The 24,645-nt window shown below is 38.4% G+C and overlaps 1 protein-coding gene across 2 annotated transcripts in view; it reads right to left on the bottom strand.

Annotated features, from left to right (window-relative positions):
* Nucleotides 1-22,635, bottom strand: part of LOC122654501 (golgin candidate 5-like) — a 47,477-nt gene extending 24,842 nt beyond the window's left edge. Inside the window, exons 1-6 of one of the 2 annotated variants that reach the window (XM_043848620.1) lie at nt 22,382-22,635; nt 21,876-22,085; nt 17,855-18,864; nt 8,161-8,232; nt 2,697-2,771; nt 1,795-1,909 (exon numbers count right to left, since the gene is read on the bottom strand). In XM_043848620.1, coding sequence (XP_043704555.1) covers nt 1,795-1,909; nt 2,697-2,771; nt 8,161-8,232; nt 17,855-18,864; nt 21,876-22,017 — 1,414 coding nt within the window. In that variant the 5' untranslated portion in view covers nt 22,018-22,085; nt 22,382-22,635. The remainder of the gene's footprint in view (nt 1-1,794; nt 1,910-2,696; nt 2,772-8,160; nt 8,233-17,854; nt 18,865-21,875; nt 22,086-22,381) is intronic. The other variant, XM_043848619.1, reaches the window with a different exon arrangement.
* Nucleotides 22,636-24,645: the final 2,010 nt, after the last annotated feature.

The following is a 24,645-nucleotide window of genomic DNA, read 5'->3' as shown; positions in this document are numbered from 1 at the left end:
AAAATAGGAGAGCAATCCACTAAAATAGTTGGCCATATGGTTGAGACGGGATACAGAATTTTACATGTAGACAATCCAAGAGGTGCTCAATTGATCAAACAGTCGAAAATTCCATTTCAATGTTAATACAACAAGTTCCTCCCTAATATATTAGGGCTGACATAATTGATTGGCATGGCCATGTAAACTCAACACCAGAATAATTCGCTCTGTAGGTTTACAAATGTCAAACAGGGAAACAGCGGCCAATACAAGGTCCAGTAAGGCAGTCACAAGATCTCACTTTAACTTAAGCATGTAGAGGACATCAACAGGAGACATGCGAATTTCTAGTGCTGAGATATTAATCATAATATTCAAGGACTTCAGCATACCAAAATGCCGAAACTACACTTGGATTGTAGAATAGAAGTTTTCCCTTCCCTACAAAACTATCTATCTTTCTCACAACACCAAAGAATTAACTTTTCGCTTTGCCCACAAAACTTAAGTGGTACTCAAATGCAACATAATATAATACAAATTGAACATGAGAAGTCTCATTGTGTTTGGCAGGATGTAAACACTAAAAGACATACTTCACTTAAAAAGTTAAAAGCAAAAGCATATATCAGCATATCAGATGGTATACTATACTCGTGTCCATACTCATATCCAAGGCTTTGAATTCAGAAAGGATTTAAGAAATTTTTTTGTTCCTTTTTTTTTTTTTTTTTTTTGGGGGGGTGGGGGGAGGAGCTAGGAGGCATAGCGCAATTCCCAATCAGCATCATCCTGATATATATCATACTAGTATCTCAGTTGACACTTTTAAGTTGGTTGCAAACACAGCTTCAAAATTTTCCTAACTGTGATCAAATGTAGCATTTTTATTCTATTTTACAATTTCCAAATATGTTGTTATTCAATTTATTTTTAAATTGCATAACTGTGCTATAATGGTCATTTTTAATTAAAATATGAATATCGTAGGTTTCAAATGAATTAAAAGAATTACAAAGTCTAAAGACACCATATAGAAGAATATAAGTTATATGGTACCAATGACTAAGCTTTTTTCCCCTGTTGAGGAAAGGGGGGAAAAGCTATTCTCTCTTATGGTTGATGACTTGGAAAAGAGATTGACTTCATAACCTTAGCAGAGATGATTGAAAGACTCATGCTTTGTCAGGTATTTTCTATTCATTGTTCTCTATTCCACTTTTTATCATTGTTCACCAAAGCACTAAGCAGTAAAAGAAAGCCAAGTTATAATCAGTTTATTTCACTACATCCTAGTTCTTGACATGCATTATGCTTGAAGACACAGTCCACCGTCTAATGACAACCATATGCTGCCATTTCTTGGTCATGCATCATATATGAACCTGCCAGTATGATCCACCCAAATTCCCCTTAAATTACCATCCACTTCCTGCATCTAATAAAAAGGTAGAAAGGAAGGCCAAATTTCTCTAATGGTGTTTCTGTCCAACATAAGAAGCATTTGATGATTCTTCAAGACATATGCACCTCATTAGTAGAAATGAATTACTTTTCTTTGAGCAATCCCTGAATTAGTGGAAATACTACTTCCAGCGACCGCTGCATTAGTAGAAATACTACTTTAAGCAATCCATGCATTAGCAATGGGTGACTATTTGAGAAACCTATGGAGACTGAAGACCTTATGCTTAGGTGCCTCAGATGGACAAATAAAAGGATGTGCACTAGCTATAAGGGAGCGCAACAGATGGCAAGAACAGATATTCACAGCAAACTGTGTTTACATGTAAAGATTCTTTCCAGCTCTACCTTCAGCCATAACTTGAGCGATTATTTCATCTTTTTCTTTCAAAAGGGCGGAAGCATCACTTCTCTTATTCTGCTCTCTCCTCAGGGTATCCCTTTCCTTTGTAAGAGTATAAACCTGAAAACCAAAAGGTCAAGAGAAAATCAAGAAATCAGAAATCATCACCTGCAAAGACAGTCACCAATAGTGAATGGACCAAAATGGACCCAAAAGAATCCTATTACAAATTACAACTAAGGAGAATTAAAAAGTAACAAAAAAAAAGCACATGAATACAGCCTCTTCAATGCTAAAATGTAATTAAGGGAAAATCAAGAAACCCAGAAACCTGGACATCATCAGGGTCAAAAACACTGCAACCTGATCCTTGGTGATCAGTGCACATATTAGCAGTCAGATCCTTAATTAACATACATGTTTTATATTTTAAGTTTCCTTATATATGTGCAGAATGCCAAAAAAATCAGATTAACTATTAATTTGCAATACCATAGTAGAAAGATTGTTATAGAAAAAAAGAAGTTATATTTTCTTTTGATTTTAAACATAAGAAACTGATAAATCAATATGTTATGCAGTAGGATAAACCCACCTTTGGGGAACCTGGGTCGACCCTATTCATCAATACTGTTTTTTAATTACTGTCCTTTTTCTTTTTTGTTTGGAAACTGAATGACAGCGTTTAGAATTATTAATTTGTATATATTTAATATTTCTGATATATTAATGAAATCTTCTGTTCTTTCTGGACGCGGGGTGGCGGGTTATCAGTAATTCAGTACAAGACCAGTGAGTCTCTGATAAGGTCATAAAAAGAAAAACTAGTTTGCTTTACCTCAAGTGGCAGAAGAACAAGGTGTTCTTCAATATACAAGGGAAAAAGGTATAGAAAACAAAATTGTACCTTTCTTTCCAGAGCTGCCACCCTTTGATGATATTCCGCTCTGAGTGACTCAATCTCTGATTCATTGGATTTTCCCTGTAACATAAGATTCCATGGTAGGTTCAATTTCTGGACTTATCAAAGAAAGGAAAAAAAAATATTGCAGATAAAACATCTTAACATATACTTCTGAACATTCAATATTTGAAACTATTATCTTAAAAAGTTCCCATCAAACTTCAGACACAAAAGCTTATACAATGTCTTCAGAGTAGATGCTAGGACAACAAATGGATGAACAATGCTAAAGTTAACATAACAAAACATAAGCATTATTCAAGCTAGAATTTTGAAAGGAATATCTTCCTCCACTGACTGTGATGAAATGGTTCTTACCAGTAATCCTTGAGTACCTCAGGTTCGTTGCCAATTGGCAGAAAGTACTTTCGATTTTTGCTAAACTATGATTCTTCACCACTGATGCAGTCTGATATCCAATAAACCTCTGTTAGAGAAGATATGGATCTCAACTGCTCACAGGCCCAAGAATACACATATATGTGATGGCTATAAGAATGGATTTAATGGTGATAGAAACAGTTTCAGGTTAAGCAACCAGACTACAAGATTAACAGAGAGACACAGATCTCGTTTATGTATTAGAATATAGGATTGATATAATTCTCAGATGTGAAATCAGAGAAGGATTAGTACCAGGAGCAGAATAATACACTGATAGGTCCAAAACAGATCAGATGCTTGATGTCTTATTTGCAGAACATAAATTAATATGACTGACTTGATTTTATTAGCAAGACACAAAATAATATGACTGACTAGATTACAGAGAAGACCACACAGCTTTTCAGTCCTGCGGCAATCCAGCAAAGTAAGCAACTGGGTTGCTACCAAGGGAGGAAAACTCAGATCAAGGGGAGAGAAGAGGAGCTCGATCTGTTAGGAAAGAAGAAGACAGGGGAGAAAAAGAAGGCGGCTGCTGCCTACCTTGGCAGCCAGCCACGATTTTGAGTAGGCTACTGTCCAACAGTAGCCCACGATTCCACTGGGTTGTTTTATGTTTTATTTGTTGAGTCTTGTAATGAACCAGTGAACCGGTTGGTTCAGCTGGTCTAATTTAAGTGGTGGTCCCATAATTTAGTTGAGTCTTTTATTTTTAAGTTGTCATTAGAATAGTCAGTCTCACATCAGCCTCTATTTAATTGGGTTGGTAGTGTCTTGTAACTCAAGTAAGGTCCAAAATTGGAAGTTTCTAATTTTGAATCCTTGCTCTCTTTATTTCAGTTTATAAAAGCAACCCAGGAGAGGGCAACCAGCCCACGATTTTGATATTCAACTACTGCTACTATGCAAGTTTGCTTCTACTGAAATTTTCCCTTGGTGTTTGATCCTTGGACAAGGAGCTAGTGTATGATCTAGCTGACTCCTTGCGGTGGGAAGCCCAGGAGGTCTCTTCCAGTTGCTGTTCTTCGTCTTCTACAAGCTGTTAAGCCATTAGAAGGCTTTTCCCATCAACCGAGACTCCCTGCTACTGCTCAGACCTTCATTCTCGGGTTACTTTCTATTTTCAGCCTAACCTTCTAATTCCATAACACCCTTCCCCTGCTCAATCCAACCATCACCTTTCTCCAATCTTTTGAGCACACCTTCTCCCCTCCAAGACCCCCACTCGATCCAAGTTTCAGCCTCATCTGCCCAGCAGATTGGCTGCTATTGGATTTCTCTCCAATTCTGCCCAAACTCAGTATTCCTGGCCTTTTAGTGAAATCGGCAGAGGGAAACCTGCTGTTTTACTGAATTTTGTTTAAACCTTTTAGTCCCCTATTGTGTTTCAGTCTCATTCAATCACCTTTCCCTAACCCTAGACCAACCCCTTAAACCCATCCAAGCATTCCAGCCCTATTTCCATTAATCTAAGTCACACCCCCCCCCCCCTGATTTCAGATCCTGTTTTGGGACTGGTTGAGCCTTCAATCCTGTCCGACATTAAGAAGCCTATAAAATTTCGTTTTTTCACCACCTTTGTCTGAGAACTCTAGAGCTGCTAGAAAACCTCAATTTTTTTGTCAAGTCCTTCATTTTGCTACTGAATCAAGACTTGGTGGTCACTTGTGGAGCATCCACTTCAACACTTGGGCAGATTTGAAGAAGCACCATTTGGCCAAATTTCCTCAAATTTCAAATTTTGCACCTATAGGGCTGTTGTGACTTGTGATGGACTTTGAGAGAATCTTCAGGCTGAGGATGAAATGGCTGCCATATGTCATTGAATCCGAGCCAAACTACCACTTTGGGTGTTCTTTTTTCTAATCTAATACATCAAACATATGCAAACATGCTAAAATAGGTAGTCCGTATTAATCGTCCATGACGACACTTTTTAACATTGGTGTCCTATTAAATGGTTTTTCTTCATTCTTAATACATATTTCAATTGCTTTTATTGAATCTGAATGTAGCATTTTCTAATACTAAATTATGTGTAGTGTAATAATTATAAGAAGAAAGGGGGAAGAAGGAAGAGAGGGAAGAAGTGCTGCGCAAGGTGGGAGTCACAGCTGTAGAGAGACTGCTCCCAAATACTTCTATTAAATATAATTAGGCATAATAGGCCTAAAAGACATAAACACCCCTACATGGGGAGTCGTGAGTTAGAGCTGACGCTAACTCACGACTCCCTCCCCCTTACATAAATCAATTCCTAACATGTAGAATAGGTTATATAAGGGAAAAGATACCAAAACATACAACGTACAGTACCAACCTAGGATCTGAAGCCAAAATACCATTTGGGTATTTTTTTTTTCACAATCTAAAGGTTCAAATATCTTTAGGGATGCTTACTTACGGTTTCCTTGGAATTTCGAGCCAAATATGACCATTTGACCACCAAAATGGCCAGCCGAAATGTACCACGTTTAGGTCGAATTTCAACCGAAATCCGAAATATTTTGGTTTCAACATCAAAATCTCAGACTATGGAGATAAATGAGGCATGCTTCAGAACTGGAATGTTTTAAGATTAGACAGAATGAAACGAAATAAATGGAGCACAATTTAGTAAAAATAGGAGTCAAAAAATGGAGTGTTCAGAATTGATGATAGCGATATATCCAAATGATATTTTTCGACACCTAAATTCAATCATGAATAAAGGAAAAATTGAAGAAAATGTAGCATAAAGAATTAGAGTGGGATCAACAAAATGGAGAGGTACTACGTAGCATTGAGTGATCAACACATTACAACACTCATCCATTTCTTTTATTCAAAGAGAAAAGGAGTCCTGGCAAAACCAGGAAAGATAAAGTAAAAAAGGAATACATGTGAGGTAAGAAATGAATACAGTAGAGGTGACTTAGAAATGGCTCTAATCAGGTAAGTGTGAGTCATTTGATACGGTTCGGCACGTACAAGAAAGGCCATTGAAACCAACAGTAGGAGGAGCAATGTTGCAGCGTAGAGGAGTTAGAAGTATTAGGGGTAGACCAAAGAAAACCTGGGGGTAGTATTAGTAGTGTGAATATATGTTTAAGAGTTCAATGGAAAACATGATTAATGTAGCCGACACCATTTAGTTGGGATAAGGCTTAGTCAAGTTGAGTTCAGTTGAATAAAACAAACTTAAAACACTATCCAATGAGTCAAACAATCAAATAAAATCAGTGTGAGCCTTCACTTCTGAGCTATGTGTTTAAGATTCCCTATTCCCACCCAAAAAAAATTAAGACACTCTATATTGCAGAAATGTAGCATCAAATGGATGAGAACAGGAACTATACATTGGCACAATGTAAAATGATATAAGATTAATACCCATCAACCACAACTAAGAGAGGTACATATAGCATCTAACCTGTTCAATGTATTCCACCATATGAATCATTAAGTAATGTAGTTCTAGATTGAAAGTAATCAACCTAGAAGACTAACCAGAATCTGTTCTTCAAAGGGTGACTCGGCTAGGGTTTAACTAATGTAAAAAATATTAAATTTAGAGTTAGGGTTTAGTAGGGTTTAGGGTTGGAGGTTAGAGTTAAGGTTAGATGCTAGGTAGAAGTCTTCCAGTGAAGGTCTTGTTAATAAAAAACAAGTCAGAGGCTGCTGTACAGAATCGGCAGCAAGGAATGGTGGAACTAGGGTTAGGGTTAAGAAGAGAAAAGAGTGAGAATATTAGGGTTCAGCTGGGCAGAATAGGACCAGGGATGGATCGAGTTCTCTAAGGGGTCAAAGGAGCACTCGGTCAAACTTTGGTAGGGTTATGATGGTTGGTTTAGGCTATGCTGGATGTGGGTGGTCTAGAGGAGAAGAAGAGATGGTTAGGGTTTGGTTCACGTTCAAACTTACTTGTTTAATGAAGAATAACTTGAACAGAATTTTGTTGATGTGGAATGATGCTTGAAACCAGAATTTGAATGTAGAACAGTGAATGAAGAAGATAAAAGTAACCACGACCCACCCAGGCTTCCCACCACAAGGTGTCAATCGGATCAAACACCGATTCCATCACCCTTGATCAAACACAAGACCAAATCTTCAGCAATAAAAAACAAGTTGCAGAGCAGCAGCTTTGAATAAGTTTTTTTGTCAAAAATTGTGAGGTAAAGAGGAGCCCCACGATTTCTCTTCATCTAAAGGGCCTAAAGACCATACTCCTATTCAGCCAAGGAGACTAAGAAGCCCCCTAGCCGACTCTATTACAAGACTACCTCCTCTCTCAAAACCGTGGAGAGGAGGGGGACACTTAAGTTGTCACACGACTTCTAAACAATTTAAAAAGGAATCTACTTAAAAAAGGTCGTACCCGGTGCACAAGGTTCCCATGTTTAGCAAGGTCTGGGGAGGGTCAGATGTACGCAGCCTTACCCCTGTTTCCAGGACTTGAACCTGTGACCCAGCGTTCAGCAAGTGAGCACTTGACCAACATGCCAAGTACAACCTTCAATTGAACCACTGGTTCAACCAGCTTTGGACCGGTTCAATTTAAAACACAAAAACATGAAAATAAAACTAAGTATGAAACTAAAACAGCTAATCCCGTATGCAACCCTATCACCCATACTTTAGGTCCATAAAAGTGACCTATTACATTGAAAACGCATGGGATCAAAGGCCCAACATGTATATAACCCAACCCTAGACTTATTCCTCATAAAACAAGCTTATTTTGGTGATGACTCTGCATCATTAAGTGTTAAGCACATAACAACCATCTTTCATTGATGATGCAATCAATGAGCCGAACAATACATCCAGCAAGCAGAGAGATCCTCAGGAAAAGTTACTAAGAAATTTTAAATATTTAATTCGGAGCACCAAACTTTAGTGAAGAGGCACCAACCTCAAATACAAATCAAAATAACAGATACAAGTTAAATGAGAAAAATCATGCATGAGCACCAAAAGACACACGGGGTAAATGAAAAAATACCAAAGGATTGAAATAACATGTTAGAATCATACCTACCTTCAGATCCTCAATTACAGCCTTCAGATCCTCATTTTCAGTCATCAGCTTTGAAATCTCATCAGCTTTGGCCTGAAATAATAAATGCTTTGAAATGTCAAAAAGTATAAAATACTACAGGCAGACAAGTATAGTATCAGAGGACATAAAAAAAAAAAGAAAAAGAGGGCAGACAAGTATATATCGTGATGCATCACAAGGGCAACAAGCAAAAATAACGATGGAATAAAACAAAGATATAGAGGTCATTGGTTGTTTAATAAAACTATATCAAAATTCATTTTACAAATTTCTACAGGCGCTGTCAAGCATCATAGGTTCGGGAATGGTCGTCTTACTGGAGCAGAAAAGCCTGTAGTCATAAATGTCTTCCAGCTAATAATAGACGTTTAACTCTTATAGAAGCACTAAGAGTGTAAATTGTCTAAAGTGAAGACAATGAATAACCCATCCTGTCAAGCATCGTGCAAATTCTCCAGGCCATCATTTCCATCAACCTGACAAGCGCTGATAAAATTACTCAAGGACAGTATTTATTTTTATTTTCCTTAAATTTGAGAGGGGTTTCTGAGGAACAGGTTAAGCAAGATCATGGACAAAGAACAAAGAAGAGAACTCCTTCAGAAAATTAATGTTCAGCATTAGGAAGAAATGTCACATTCAGAGACAAGCAAACAATAGCACCAAGCTGACCACAACAGAGAAATTGTGGATTGTGTTGGTTGTGCCGATATGAAGCAAATCCACTAGCTAAAAAGCCCCATCTAGATCTCCATACTATCCCCTGATTCTCTTCTTTCATGATTATTATTTTCTCATTTTACAACGCACAAGAAAAGGCCACAAGACATTAAGATCGTTAGTGTATTCATTACATGTGGATGATTCGATTTAAAAAGCAAAGCATTGCAAGAGGGCTGGTAAAAAAGATATATCAATTAATTAATCAAGAAAAAGGGAAAGGCCACACGTATTATCCACATGGAAACCTGAGATTATCCCTTCATGATTTAAATAAGAAATAAAAACATTATCAATAATTTGGGGGGGTGAGAGTACTATATGAAAATCATCGTGATCCTGATGTGTATATGAAGTATTCCAGTGCTACAACTGGCATCAGTGCATGCTGTTTCAGATTGACCACAAAGAAGTACCAAGACAAAGGTCTGCAGATTCTATAAACTAACTTAAGGAAGTTTGTTCTATGAAAAAGAAGTTACCCTTTGGTAAGGACCATCTTGCAGTGCTGCTAGAACATCCATGGTAAACATTTCCCTACACCTAAATAGGCTAAACAGACCTAGAATTGTCGCTCCTAGTAAAGAGAACTCTATGATTAAACCTATCAGGGATTAAACTATACGTTCCTCCTCAAAAGCGTCCAAAATATCATTCCTTATTTGATGATTAGTCCTTGGACATCTCTGAAATCAAAGACCAGAAGAAATTAAGGCTCGAACTACAAAGGAGCACTGGAATTGGTGTACTCTGCAATACACTGAATAACTGCCGTATTATTTAGGAGTAATGATTAATTTCAGGATTAATTTTTTATTAATTTATTTGTTAATTAGTTCTGGATGTTTGGAAGTTTTAGTTGTTTAGATAGTTCAGATGCATTTATTTTAAGGAAGTCCATTAGAATTAGGGGTCTGGCCCTTGAAACCTTAATTAAGGTCGATTAAGGACTAAAATTGTAATGAACTACCAATCGCATATCTTTTATTCTTTCTTTTCTTGATCAAATAAGGTATGGATAATGCTTATAAATACAGGTTGTGGGAATGTGGGATTAATTTCAACTGTTTTTTTTTTTTTTTTTTTTTTTTTTTTTTTTGAGTTGAGAATTGAAGGATTTTCCATAAGGGCCACTGTAGACCTTTTTCTGTTCTCCGCTGGTAATCCACTATTTGCTTATTTCAATAACTCAACCAAAACCTATCTCAAGAGACCAAACCTAGAATGAGGTGTTCTTTTTTTTATTATTATATGTTCAATTTAGGGTATTATTTATTTCCACCCAAGTTGAGTTGAAGGGAACGCAATGATTCCCCCCTTCCTTGCAGATCATTGTGTCCACACATGTTGTTTCAAACGCTTGTGTCGACACAGCTAGGCACTCGTTTAGACACTACTGCAAGTTATTATAAAGTTGGCTCGACATGGTCCAATTTTGATGTTTCCCTTATAACCCTTCTTTTTCCCTTCTATTGTAGATTGTTTCTGTTGACTTCTTTTCACGAACAAGTATTATAATACACTTAAATACGTCTCCCGCAGCCCTTATTCTAACTTACCTTCACATTGCTTTTCACTTATATAATGCAATTGTAACCAATACAAGCAGCAAGAAACAGAAAGAACTGTTGCATGACTGAAACATCAAAACAGTCCCAAAGTTGGGGCTCCTTTAGCTTTTGGTAAGGAACTCCGTATAACCTATTATGGGCAAATTCAAATATATTCATGCATAACCACTTTATTAAATTAACACAACTGTGTCCCCACGATACAGATCATAGACAGAAAAGGATGAGGAAATGGTCTGGTTCATCATTGAACCAATTTTTTACCCAAACCAGGCCATGCGACTGAGGTTATTTTGCAACTTTTATATGGGAGTTTTAGGCCAGATTTGGTATGATTTCTATTTCAACTTCGGATTGATTTCATGAAATAGTCAACAAATAGATTTTTGGTCAAGAAATTGAAATTGTTTTGGTTGTATCAATCTGAAATATTTCAAGAATAAGAAATATGTTTGGTAGTTCAAATTTTTAAAATAAATTCTCTATATTTCTTTGGGAGAGGGTGGTGGTGGCGACAGGTGGCGGAGGTGAGGGCGGGGGCAGGGCTGAAAATGGGTGGTGGCGCTGGCATGGTGGTGGGGTGGTAATGGCAGCGGTGGCGGCGGTGGTGGCGGTGGTGGTGGCAGCGAGGAGGTGGTGGCAGTGGTGGTGGTCGGGGGTTTGTGGTGATAGCATGGTGGTGGTGAGACCACTAGGAGAAGAAGAAGGTGGTGTTTTATTTTTAAAATGAAATTACTACTTTCATGGTGGGAAAGGCATGCATAGCTTGGGCCTTGTTGTTAGCAACCGTTTCGCCTAAAAGCTCAAACTGTTAGGGAAGGGCAGGCATCAATGTATGCATCAACACTTCCCCGCAGATGCAGGCCAAGATCCCATGGTTCTTGCACATGGAGCTCACACGGTATTTCCCTCACGCGGCACCAAGGGAGAAGAAATGTCAGGAAAAATTCTTCCAATGCACTTCCCAGGAGTCAAACACTTGACCTCTCTGCTCTGATACCATGTTCGCTACTGTTTCACCTAAAAGCTCGAACTGTTAGGAAAGGGCAGCATCAATGTATACATCACACTTGTATCATGTATGACTTTGAATAGAGCTGATTGGAGAGCAAGGATCCATGTTGCTGTACGAAATTACTACTTTGCCCATCAAATTAACCATGTGCTCATTAAAGAGCAAGAGTGAAAACAATTTCAATTTTAAAATTGAAACAACTCAGCTATTTCAGAATTTTTATTCCATCTGATTTCTATTTCACTGAAATAAGGTGCAAAAATCAAACCAAACAATTTCCGAAATAGAAATCACCCCATGAAATTGAAATAGAAATCATACCAAATCAGACCTTAGATAGGATTGGTAACGTAGGAGATCTGTTTTCTTGCTTTAGTGTTCGTTTCCTAGTTGAGTTCTATCTTTGTTTTAGAAAGTAGTAAGGAGTTTTATCTTATTTATATGCATGTAATCCTACCAATTGAGTAAACTACTGAGTTTGTTTATCACTGCTCGTATAGTGCGACTGCTGGCCATGTGGCCTTCCTCTCCTTCCCTGCAACTTCTGAACCTCCCTCATCAGGTACTCTATATTAGTGCTCCACCATCCTTATTTCTTCTTCCTTCTACTATTTCCCTTTCTGTCCATTACTCTATTTCTGGGCAAAATCAGCAGCCCAAAAGCAGGCAACAAACTCTTCCATCCCTGTCCATCTTACACTGAAATCTTGAGTTTCTGTCACTTTCACTTGGACGATCAGAATCCTAAAGAACCAGACTTAGAAAAGCCCTATCTTCTTGTTTCAGCAACTTATCTTCACATTAATATATGGTGGTTAGGGCTGCAGTTTGCCGGATTCAATAGGGTGGACTATGGCGATTCATTACCTGAAATCTCAGGTTGATTGATTCTCAGTCGACTGGGATTTCTCACTTTGAATGAAGTGGTTCTACCGCTGTTTTTCTGGTTTCATTAGAAGGTAGGAGATGATCTGGTGACAATGTTTTCGAAAAGTCACTGTTGGTTGAATCGTGGGCTAGAAAAGAGAGAATGAGTGAATAATTGCTTGTATTAATGAGAGAAAGATAAGTTACAAATAATATAAGCTAGGCGATGTGGGACTAAACCCACATAGCCGACATAAGCTAAAAAGACTTAATAACATAAAATTAACCCCAAAAGGACCAGAATACCCCCACGGTATTCTGGAGTACATTATTCTAACACTCCCCCTCAAGCTGGATTGTAGAAGGAAGATCCAGCTTGGACTAAAAGAAACAAAAACTCTAAAAGAAAAAAACTCTCTCCATAACAATGCTAACACTCCCCCTCAAGTTGGCGCATACAAGGCACTAATGTCAACTTGAATGGGAAAAATAAGTTGTAGCAGAATCCAGCTCCAAAATGAATACAGCTCCCAAATAGACCTTCAAGATCTTGTAAAAAATAGACCTTCAAACTTGGACAAACTTGATCAGCAAAAAAAAACATCTCTCACCAATCTTTGTCCAATACTGAATCTCTGAATTATAATTTTGAAGATAAATACTTAGGGTAGCCGTCAAATGAGTCAAGCAGCAGTAAGGACCACGCAGCGGAGAAAACCAACCAGACTGTAGGATCTCATATGGGCAGGCAATAACCAAACATCTTCAAAAACTTTAAGGCCATCCTCCCCCTTATGACAAACTTTACCCCAATAACAAAGTAAATATCCATTGGCAATGGATGGTAAACCTCTGACCTTCTATGTTTTGCACCAAGTGTCCCTGCATGTTCTGCTCTCTGCAATGGCTGCAGGTATACTGTATATAATCCCCCCCTCACGTGTAGTGCACGTGGACATAAGAGAGAGAATGGTAGAGATAGGGCAAAACATAACATTCCAGAATGTTTCAATGGCTGCCAAGTGTAACAGAAACAGAAGAAATGGCAAACAAGAGAATACCATGATCTTCCAAGGTGTTTATGGGAATGCCAAAGGTATGTTTCGGGAGGTGGTGAAAGAAAAACAGCAGTGGGATAATGTACTAGGAGGAAATTATGCAACATATAAAATGACAAAAATACCAATGTATAAAATCCCACATGCTAAAAAGTACTAACGAAGATATCCGGACAGCAGTTGAATGAAGAAGCCTCAACAAACACTGGATCAGAACTGAATTAGTAAAAATGCTAGGACTCAAGCTCCAAAGTATGCTGGATTTGAACCAGAAAAGCTCCACATAACTGAATAGGTTCGTAGGTGCAGCCAATAACCGTAGAACACACTGTTGTAATCCCAAAGAAGCTGATCTCCAGGGTAGCAGATTCGAGTCTTCCATAATGAAAGAAATTTGATCTCCAATAAGAGGAAACTCAGTCATAATCATAGGGCAGCAGTATGCCACATGAAGGCAACAGTAACACATCAACCAGTCATGCTTACAGAAGCCAATCAATAACACCAGCCAGGTAGGTAGTGAAGCTCAAAATAACCAGCAAATAGAAGATATATAACCAGGCAAATCCATAGGCAGTTGAAGCAGCCAGCCATAGAGAAATAAGGAAGTGAAATAGGTGGTAAATTGAAGAAACCAAACCAACAGAATGAACCATAATTTTTTCCCAAAAAACCTGATGTAAGATGCTGAATAATGGGCTGAATACTCCTCTGATGTTATAAAACTCTCCTCAAAAAATCAGCAATAGTGGACTGCCCTAACCCTTAGATCGATTATAGCCAGGGTTTTGTAAAAAACTCTAAAAGTGAATATCGATTGTAGGGAAGGGGGCTTCAACAAAAGGTGAGGCTGACTTGTCAAAGGTGCTTGCTTATGGTAATACTTGCTGACCAAAAAACTGCTAGAATGGATCTCCAGTTCGAATGACCAATCTCCTTGGTAATTGAGACATGATCTTCATGTCGGAGAAATACCAAAAAATCGCAGATAATGAGGGCAACAGCTATCTTGGGCAGTAGACCTTCTTCAAGCCATAAATAGTTGAAGTAGAATGTCTTTCGTGATGGTAGAAACACCAACAAAAAATTCCAATAGCAGCAAACAACCCTAACCCAAAATCGATATGGGCAGGGTTTTGAAAAAAACCCTGAAAAGAAGGATCAATTGGGGTTAGGGGTCTTCAAATTCTTGGAAAGAGGCAAAAAACTGAGGTCGAGTGGTTTCTGTAGGTGGAGTAATCATCCCTCAAAAAAGGCAGCAAGAATTCAAACCTGTACCCCTAAGGTCGATTTCAATTAGGGTTTTAACAGGAAACCATAAAAAGTAGGGTGAGAAGATTTTGCTGTAGGGACAGATCCAGCCATCAGATTGTGTTCAAACTGAGGTCGAGTAGGGGATTAGGTGGGAAATATCCATGAAATATTGGTTGCATCTGACAAAGGAAACCCCAAAATTGATTGAAGTCAGGGTTTTTTTTAAAACCCTGACAAGGGGAAGTCGATTTGGGGATTTAGGCTGGAAAAGAAATAATAAAAGATGGAGATCAAGAAATAGGGAAGTTAGGTTTAGGAATAGGGTAGAATATGGGTGGAAAAAGACTGCACAGGGAGTTCCTAAATTAGACGATCAGGTTTAGAGAGATCTGATCTCAAAGAAGGGGAACTCCAAATCGCAGATGAGGCTTCCAGCAGGGTTTTTTAATAAAAAACGATAGAAGAGAAAGGGGGGCAGCACTAAATCATTGATATTATGTTTACCTCAGTAGTGCTGCCCCTGTTTTTGGGCTGAAAGGGAGAAGAACAGGAGCACGAAAAAACGAGAAAAAGGGAGAAGAGGAGGAGAGATCGATTGGAAGAAAAGAAGGGAGAAAATAGGGTTTTTCTCTCTCACCTAGATCAGACCAGCTTTGATACCATGTTGGTTGAATCGTGGGCTAGAAAAGAGAGAATGAGTGAATAATTGCTTGTATTAATGAGAGAAAGATCCCTCTATTTATAATAGAGGGGAAGTTACAAATAATATAAGCTAGGCGATGTGGGACTAAACCCACATAGCCGACATAAACTAATAAGACTTAATAACATAAAATTAACCCCAAAAGGACCAGAATACCCACACGGTATTCTGGAGTACATTATTCTAACAGTCACCACAAACCTTCTCTTTCCCAGAATACCCCCCCATCTTAAATTTTGTTCGTACCGTTATTTTACTTTATTGCCTAGTCTAACCTTAGTCTTTAAATACAAATCCCTCCTGTGTCCCCACCTTCTTAGTTTACCAAATAACCCCTTTAAAATTCTGGTGATTTACAAATTGTCATTGTTGATTGGGTAGGCCTGGGTTGCATTAATCCAATTTCTCGATTTTGAGGATTGCCGTCTCTGACACTCCATTCCATGTCCACACAGGAAACTTGCATCCATGTTCACAGATCATAAAGAGAAACTGAATTTGAAAAGGTGCAGTAACCCGGTGCAAATCTAGGTGGACTGGAGTCCCTCCTAATCTTTGCCATTTTTCCAAGAAGTGGCCGTCCCAGGCTCAAACATACATCTCCACTGCTGGTTGCCTGAGCTTTTTATTCCTGCCCAACCATTGGCCCTACAGAGATAAAATTGAAATATCCCCTTCCAAATGTCTATGTTCTTCGGTTCTTCCTACCTTTTCTTTTTCTTTTTCTTTTCTTCTTTTCTTTTTTTTTTTTTTTGTGTATGTGTGTGTGTGGAGGGGGGACAACGGGATGGAGAGGATGTATCCAATAATTTTTAGGTTGGATTCAGTTGAGTTCCAATAGTTTACAGGTAATTCTTCTTAGAGGTCAAAGATCCAAGCTGCGTTTGGGTAGCCTTTCATATGACACTGAAGATCTTCTGGAAAATTTGGGGATTCTTTCAATTCCCAGGTGGATCACAATGACAGTTGAACCAGGTTAAATTGGTCTTGTCATAGGTTCAAGGACTAACCATGTGTCTTCAAATAGAAATAAAGGCTTAGTCTGAGGAGCTGCTATGCTGCTCAAACCGAAATTATACAAAATATTAAAGGGCATGCAGGTTTCATGGAAGGCTTTTTCAAGTACTCGGTAAAGCATCATTAGCAAAATCAATCCTTTTCTGAGTATACTCTGTAAGCCATTCCATCATGCGTATATGCAGAAGTGACAGAACCCACCATTAAGAAGTGTCTTCGGCGTTTATAACTTTATATTCAACACTTAAACTATATTTAACAAGCCTGTTAACTCTTTGATGGTACAGTTAGTTCAGAGATATTGCCGGATAGGTAAACACAAACCCTGTATGGTGATCGACACCTCAGATAGCATAAAACTCTGGAGGAAGATACACTGTCAGCAGAGGAAGCCTGTGGCAGAGCTCATTAAACAGAAAAAAAAAAAAAACTATTTATGGTGATCGAAACCTCCTAGCACAAAGCCTGCATCTGTTTTTTTTAATCTTTTGGTCTTACTGTCTTAAGAGCTTAGAATTTAACAAACTACTTTTAGGGATCAAAGGTTTCAAAAACAAATCCAAGGTTGTTTGCATTGGACAGGACCATGACTCCAAACATTGGAGATTAGGGGCATGTACCAGCCCTCTTCACATTGTCCTCAAGCTGGATAATCACCTCCCCCTTTCCATTTAGTGAAACATTAGGAATGGGATTCCTTAGAAAATTTGAACATAATCCAACAGGTGGATGCAGCACCTCACAGCAACATGTAGGTCAAACACAATGCTGGGATTTGCCATGCACAAATTTGATATTTTCATGGTAATATGCAAATAAGCATACAAGGCATTGGCCTCCCCATCGACTAAAGTTTAACAACAGCCTTCTTAAAATTATAATTTTTCTTTAAAAAATTGATTAACAAAATTAATGGATCTGTTAAAAATCACTCCTGTGCTATCATATTCTGACTTTGTGTTGCCTAGTATGCTCAAGTTCAATTCTTAATCGGCTGCAATGCTTTACTATTCCAGATACATGAACTAATGGAAGGTGGTAACTCTATGAATCTAAAAATGTATAGATTCCCCCGATTAAGATTAAGGTGTTTTCAACAGTTCGTATTCCTTAATAGCTTCCGGTATGTACAAATTATTTCCTTAACCCCCCCCCCCTCTTAACTGCAAGGGGGTTGTTGGGTATCAATTATGGAATCTCTAACCGAACTGCAAAGAAAAATGGAAGGCAAGAGATAAAACCATGTAGACTAAAGAAAATATATGATCAGAACTTCTAAAATGAAAAGCATAAAATGCAGTAAAGAGATACAATCATTAAAATATTAAGTGGAATATGTCTACTCATTCGAAAAATTAGGCTTGGCAAGCAGGGTGACGACAATGATGCAGTACACAGAGTATCTAAATCTGAAATTTTCCTGTTTCTTTAAATGCGAGAAATGCTGAAAATGTAAAAGGAAAAATACCTGAGCTTGCCTAGCAGCTCCTTGTAATGCTGCTTCCATCATTTTCATTTCCATCTTCACTTTCTCCATTTCAACCATGGAATCTGCAGAGTCTGTCAGATTAGTTCCTGAGCTTAAGCGTTGCTCTTTTGTGTCAGACTCAAAATCACTGGTTCGCTGGTATGCTTCAAATGCGTTAATAGGCAAATCACTATCATGAGAGACAGCTTCAGCCACAAGATTTTCAGCTTGATATGAATGAACTGCATCAGGAGAGTTAAAGATTTCACTGGAACTTTCAGCCTTCTCAGTACTAGTAGAACTTGGAACTTGGGTTGGAGCCTCCACCATATCCAGTCTATCTTCTGAAGTCTCAACTTGGGCAAAAGAACCTTCCTCAACACTGTCTTCTGCCATTTTTTGTTCATCCTTGTTATCATGTGAATTACTGATGGAATAAAACTCATCCGGCACAGAGGCAACGTCATTCTCAACCTGTTTTACTTCTTCTGTGCTTAAGCTGGTTTCCACTGGCAATGTCTCTTCACCATACCCCGCTTCTGAGCTCTCTTTCTGTTGAATAGAGTTAAACGAATCCTTTACCTCAACATTCATTTTATTAACATTCTCAATGGCAGTTTCATCCATTTTGATTGGTAATGGCTGTGAATCAGCTTCACCTTCCCCAAAAACAGCAACTACATTTGATACCCCTTCTTCACTCGGAAGGTGCCCATCTTCCACCTTCCCCTTTAAATTTTCACTTGACTTTTCATTGGCAGAAATTTTCTCAGTGACAGATGGCAGTTCCATGTCAATCTCTTTTTCAGTGGGAGTAATTTTCTCAATGACAGACGCCGGAACCATGTCAGTCTTTATCCCTCCTTGTTCTTGAACTGGAGATGAATGCTCTGAAGAGTCAATTTTGTCTGAGGATTCAACATCATCTTCTCCACCTTTATGTCCCATGAAGGCCATAACTGGTTCAAACAATGCTTTCCTATCTGTCGCTGAAGGCCATAATCCTGAAGCTAATAGTCCATAAAGCAATTGAACAAAAACATAAAATCAGTGCACATGCCAACAGTACCACTAACTCCTTACTTTCAGCTTTAAAGCTTTTACAGTAAAATAGTCATAAATCTCTGCATCAAATTTTTATTGAAGGCTTAACATAGAGAATTTCAGAATATTGTGTTGAGAGTTGAGACTATAGGAGATAGGGGTAAAGAACATGTGATCTAAATTTTCAAAATGTCTTTCCAGGCTACAAGCTATGTAAACAAAGAATGAAGGAATTAGTTTGCTGGAATTGTTTCCCCGCATCATTGAATTCCATGAACAGCCTTGAGCAAAGAGTTACAATTAAGTGTGATGACTTTTGCCATCGAGTCTGGAAACAGCCTCTCTGCGAAAGCAGGGCTAAGGTTGGGCACATTATGAACCTACCCAAACCCCACAGTGGCGGGAGTCTCATGCACTGGGTACGCCCCTTTTTTTTAACTTTTGTCATGGACTACCATGTCTTTGTTGGCTTTGTGTAGCATTAACAAAAGGCACCAAGGGGTGACTACTATAGGCAGATATATAAAAAACATTTATCAGCATCCCTTTACATCGAGTCAGATAAAATGCCAACATACCACATTTATAAAGATAAAGAAAAATAAAAGATGAAACTTGTAGCGAAACCTAAAAACAGTACCTACGAAGTAGAAGGGAGAGGAAAGAAAATAGTGAGATGATGGAGATGGAAGAGATGATATGCTGAACCACTATAGATCCAATCTGTATTGCTATCGTGGTCCTCCCCCTTAATTTATAATATCAGTTACGGACTCTTAGTAGGAAACCTACTAAGAGTATATTGTGTAATTACAATGGAGGAAAGAAATAAAACCAAAAAACAACTCTAACACTTAACTCACAACACGATAGGGACACACCCTCTATCGTACTAAACACAGTACATATCTTAACACTCCCCCTCACACACACACACCCACACATACATATATATAAGCGGAGTTACAACAACAGATTGAATTTTGTGTCAAATAAATTTAGCCAACAATGAACAAAATAAACGGTAGAAAACACCAACCACAATCCAAAATATCATAGCAGCAACAGTAACATCATAATCTCTTCTCAAGGAAGGGAAGTAGTAAGCAGCAATCTTCACAAAAAAGACAGATAAAATTGCAAATATCAAGGTATTCAAAAGAACACCAAAAACAGGGTAGCAATGATGTGATTAGTAAAGATCATGATTAGAGATCTGATTAATAAAGATCAATAGTAATAGATAAAATTGCAGCATAGGTCGTTGCAAACCAATGGTAAAAATGCAGTATAGGTTACTCCGAACCAAGTAGCAACTACGAACCACAAGTAGCAGCATAAGGTTGTTGGGGACCAAATAACAAAGCATAAGGTTGTTGGGGACCAAATAACCTTATGCTGCTACTGTCAACTGCACAGACATCTTCAGCTTGGATCAGGTTCACTTTGGTTAGATGGAGATTTTTTCCGTAATGGATTGTGGTACTGAGCTGGAGTACTTTTGCTGGCCGAAATTTGTCTTTAGTCTTTTATTTGTAATTTGGTTTAAATGTAATTTTGGTTCAGTATTTGGTTTAGTCTTTGGTTCAGTTTTGATTCTTATGTAATTTATAGTCCAGGCCCACTTGGGACCAGTTCTTTAAGTTATTTAAATTATAGTCGAGGCCCAAGCCCACTTGGGACCAGCTCTTTAAGTTGTTAAGTCATAAGCTGATTGGATTTTATGTTTTTTTGGCACTTCCCCCTAGGCTATTGGACTTTGTACCCCATCAACAGCCTAGTTAGTTTTTTTTATTATTTTGTTCTCTATTTAAGATGTACTATGCCATTCGGCCAGAGGAAGTTAAGAAATGAAATGAAACAAGCTATTGGCTCTTGGGTCTTCTCCTCCTCTCTTGCGTGGAGCATCTTCTCCCCTTAACCCCCCCCCCCCAAATGGATTATCTTCTTCTTCTTCTCTCCTTCTCTGTTTCAGCAGCACAGCAGGTAAGTGGTTAAGTTATTTGTTCCCCTTCTCCCCCACTTCTTCTTTCTTTACCCCCAGTCGAACCTGGCTTGTTCTTCTTTCTTTTTCTGTTTGTTACATTATCTGCCCTACCCCATCCCCCCCTACCCGAATGCATGCTCATCATCCCCCCTCCCCTCCCTATCGTAATTCCTAATTTGGAGCCTTGAACCATTGTTATTATCTAATCTGTTTTCACCTATACTGCTGTTAAACTTTATGCATCTTCTTCATACTTGCTTATGTCTTATTTTCTATTGGAAAGCATGCCTAGGACTAGTTATAGCATGAGTTCTTTTTAGAATATTAAAAGATCTCTGCATTTGATTTGGCATCTTTGTGTTGTTTCCCCCACCCCCATCTTGCCTATCAACTGTTTGTGAAAATGATTCTATGAGTTCTGATTATATTGTTCATTATTACATAAACTTTTCAATGTTCTATTCATACATACGAGTCTATATATGTTGTTGCTACCCATTTCTGCCACCTGCTGTCCTATGAGTTTTAACCCATCAGTTGTCCTAAGTAGCAACCCATGTAGGAGCCCTAGTTTCTAGGTACCCCCCTGCATCAGGAAGCCTTTAGATGTTCCATCATAGAGGAGTGATTAGATTCAGATTGAAGAAGCTAAAAGAGTCAGGCAGACCTAAATGAAGTGGTGAGGAAACAGGTAGCCAACACCATTTATTTGGGACAAGGCTGAGTTGAGTTGAGAGTAAACAACAGTGGTAACAAAGTAAAGTCAATTGGCAGACTTTACACAAGCGAATTATGAGAAGAAAGATACCCAAAAAAAAATTCCCATTTTTCGATCGTTTCTCAAATAATTAGTCTATAACCCGAAATGGATTATCTGTTTTTCCACCGTTCCCGTATCTCCTAACATTGATGGCAGACTTTACAAAAAGCAAATTATGATTTTAAAAAAATAAATAAATAACGAGCACAATGAGAGATTGTAAATGGCACCTTCCCCAACATCAGTCTTCTCCTCAAAACCAAGAGCACTATCGAAATTCTTCTCTATATTCTTCACGCTCTCACTTAGCTTATTCACTGCCCCGGCCAGATCCGGGAAGCCCCCCAAAGACACTTTTCCCAACCACGCCATTGTCTACCTATGAACCTGAATTCACTCGAACAAGAACTCAAAATCTTCGGATCAGATGCATTGCAACCCTGCAAATCATAAAACAAACAAGTAAATATCCGTGACATACATTTTAGCTTTATTAACACCACCACCAACCCCCCCCCCCGCCCCAAAATATGCAGATAAACATACAACGTCAACTTCCACTTAATCGAGTAACTCAGGGAAGGATGGTGTTACCAAACTACTATATCGATCTGAATATGACAAGTTTGAATCAAAATTAAAATCTCAAACGTCGGCAACAGATCTATCAAGCCAACTAATAGTTGAAGTCGAACTACAATTCAAGACAAACGACTCTGTAGAATTAAAGAGATACCTTTACATGGATCGAGTCAACAACGGTGGAATCCGGCAAGCTCGTCGGAAACTAGGATTCGAGCATCAATTTATGCTCTTTATAATTGCAGTTAAAATGTACTGTTTCCCCTCTTAAACTTATCGTCCCAAAAAATTAATTTAGGGCTCGAAACCGCAGTACATATCAATTGAGCCGTCGCCAATCTCCCTTGATAAAATTGAAGAACAAAATTAACGAATTGACAGGAGTTCGAGCCTGAGATTTGTCCAAACTCGACTCCCATGCTTTGTTTATGGTTATATTGTTATAATACATAAATAAAATAATATTTAAAAATATCGAATTTTTTTTTTCGAAGGACGACATGGACACGTCCAGAATCCAAATGTGAAAGTAAAACTCGGAGAGAAAGCAGCGCTCCGCGAGTTCGATTCCTCAGCACGTACCAACACGTGAACGTAAATATGAGAGTCAATCACCTGTCATATTTTTGTCATTTACAAGGGGATGAGGGATTTTTATGAAACAAAATTAAAATGTGATTGGTTCTAAGATGTACGTCCACTTCTCATGCTGCGCTGCGATGCGATGTCAAACCCAAGCTTCTGTTTAATTGTCGCATGTATCCGTACCTGTTTAATTGTCGTTCCTAAACTTATTAAGACCCAAGGTCTCCTCCCATGTAAAATTTCATCCTTCGACTTTAAAAATAGGAATCAAATCTGACGAATTGAATCACCAAGCCTGGTCATGCCATTTCGGTCTGGTCAATTAGGTAATCGGACCTTGTATGTGAGGGTATGGGCATGTTTCTATTTGGTCGATTATTGGTTTACAGTCAGGCTCAAGGTAAAACAGCCTTTAAGCATATCATAAGCGGATATAATCTGGCTTAAATGGGCTAGTTAGGCTATAAATGATCAATTATCAATGGCCAATCATATTATTTGGTCAATCCCGGTCAAGCAATCATCAAGTCACTACCTTGCACTAGAAACATCCAATTATTAATCCGTCAACATTTGAGCCTAACACATTTAGTAATCGATCAGGTAAGTTTAAGTTGAGCTATAGGTGCAGGACAACTTTTGACCCTTCTACTTTGAAAAACGTCAACGGCATTGTAGACTTTTGTATACTTATTTTTTGGTCGTTCCGGTTGCATGGTTCTTGCACCTAGAATTGATCCTCATATCTAAAAACAAGGAATTTCTAGGATTTTTTGGGTGTTAATTGGCTGTATCAGATTGGTGGAAATTGGGATCAATCAGAGCCGATTCTGATCCAAATCGGCCAATTCACCGCTTTGATTCCCGATTCCTAAATCTGCTTTCTATCTCCCCTTCACTACTTATCAAGCAGGGAGGGAGATGAAACCACATTGGTTGCAACCACAAAGTATGGGAGAGACAAGGAGCATCCGCAGTAGAAGATGATGGAATTACAACAACATATTGAATGACATAAATGTAAAAACTATCTACTCAATAAACTTTCCCCCTCCTCCCCCCCCCCACCTCGAGAATTTAGATTCCCCAAATTGTACTTGGAGAAAAGTTCTTTGTGGGGGATGTACCACCCACGCCCAAACACAGAGGGGGTGAATTGACCGCTTGTCCCCACGAAAGGCAGAAATCCCACCCTCAATATGTCAACTCATGTGCTCTCATTGTACCCTGTGTGCACAGGGACCACACTCCCCACAGAGAACGTTGACCCTTGTACATTATAGCAAATAAAGACAATGTGAACATCCAACTTTATTTTAGTTTGACTATTTCTAGGTAATCAGGCAATGGTCTAGATGAGCAACCAGCGTTCCAAATGGTTTGGGTTGAGAGAACTTTCCTTCATCACCATTGAAGGGAAATATTTCTTAATTTTTTTCGGGAGAGGGTTCTCTGAGCAAGGAGTGGACTCTACATCCTCTCGCATATATTTTTGTAATCATTTTTTCTCACTTAAAACAAGGTAAGAGATCATTGTCTGACCATGTAGTGCCTGGACCAACGCAAGGGCCAATGAGAGTATACGCATGGGCATTCAACATAATTGAGATTTTTATTTTATTTTATTTTATAGGGGATATGGCGGTACTTTCATGTGCTCCTACAGGGTACCAAGTAGCATTCTTTTTTCTTGAACAAAATAGTATATGAGGAGGTGTAGTGTATGCCTTAGCTCATAGAGCGTCTCATAGAGCCTTTTTCTTTTTCTTTTTCTTTTTTTCCCTATGGAAAAAAAAAAAAAAAAAAACAATGATTGGTCACGTGTAGCCTGCA

The sequence above is a fragment of the Telopea speciosissima genome, chromosome 3 (assembly GCF_018873765.1).
Source record: "Telopea speciosissima isolate NSW1024214 ecotype Mountain lineage chromosome 3, Tspe_v1, whole genome shotgun sequence".
Lineage (NCBI taxonomy): Eukaryota > Viridiplantae > Streptophyta > Magnoliopsida > Proteales > Proteaceae > Telopea > Telopea speciosissima.
Note: the sequence above shows the minus strand (reverse complement) of the source record. Positions and strands in the feature narration are given on the sequence as shown.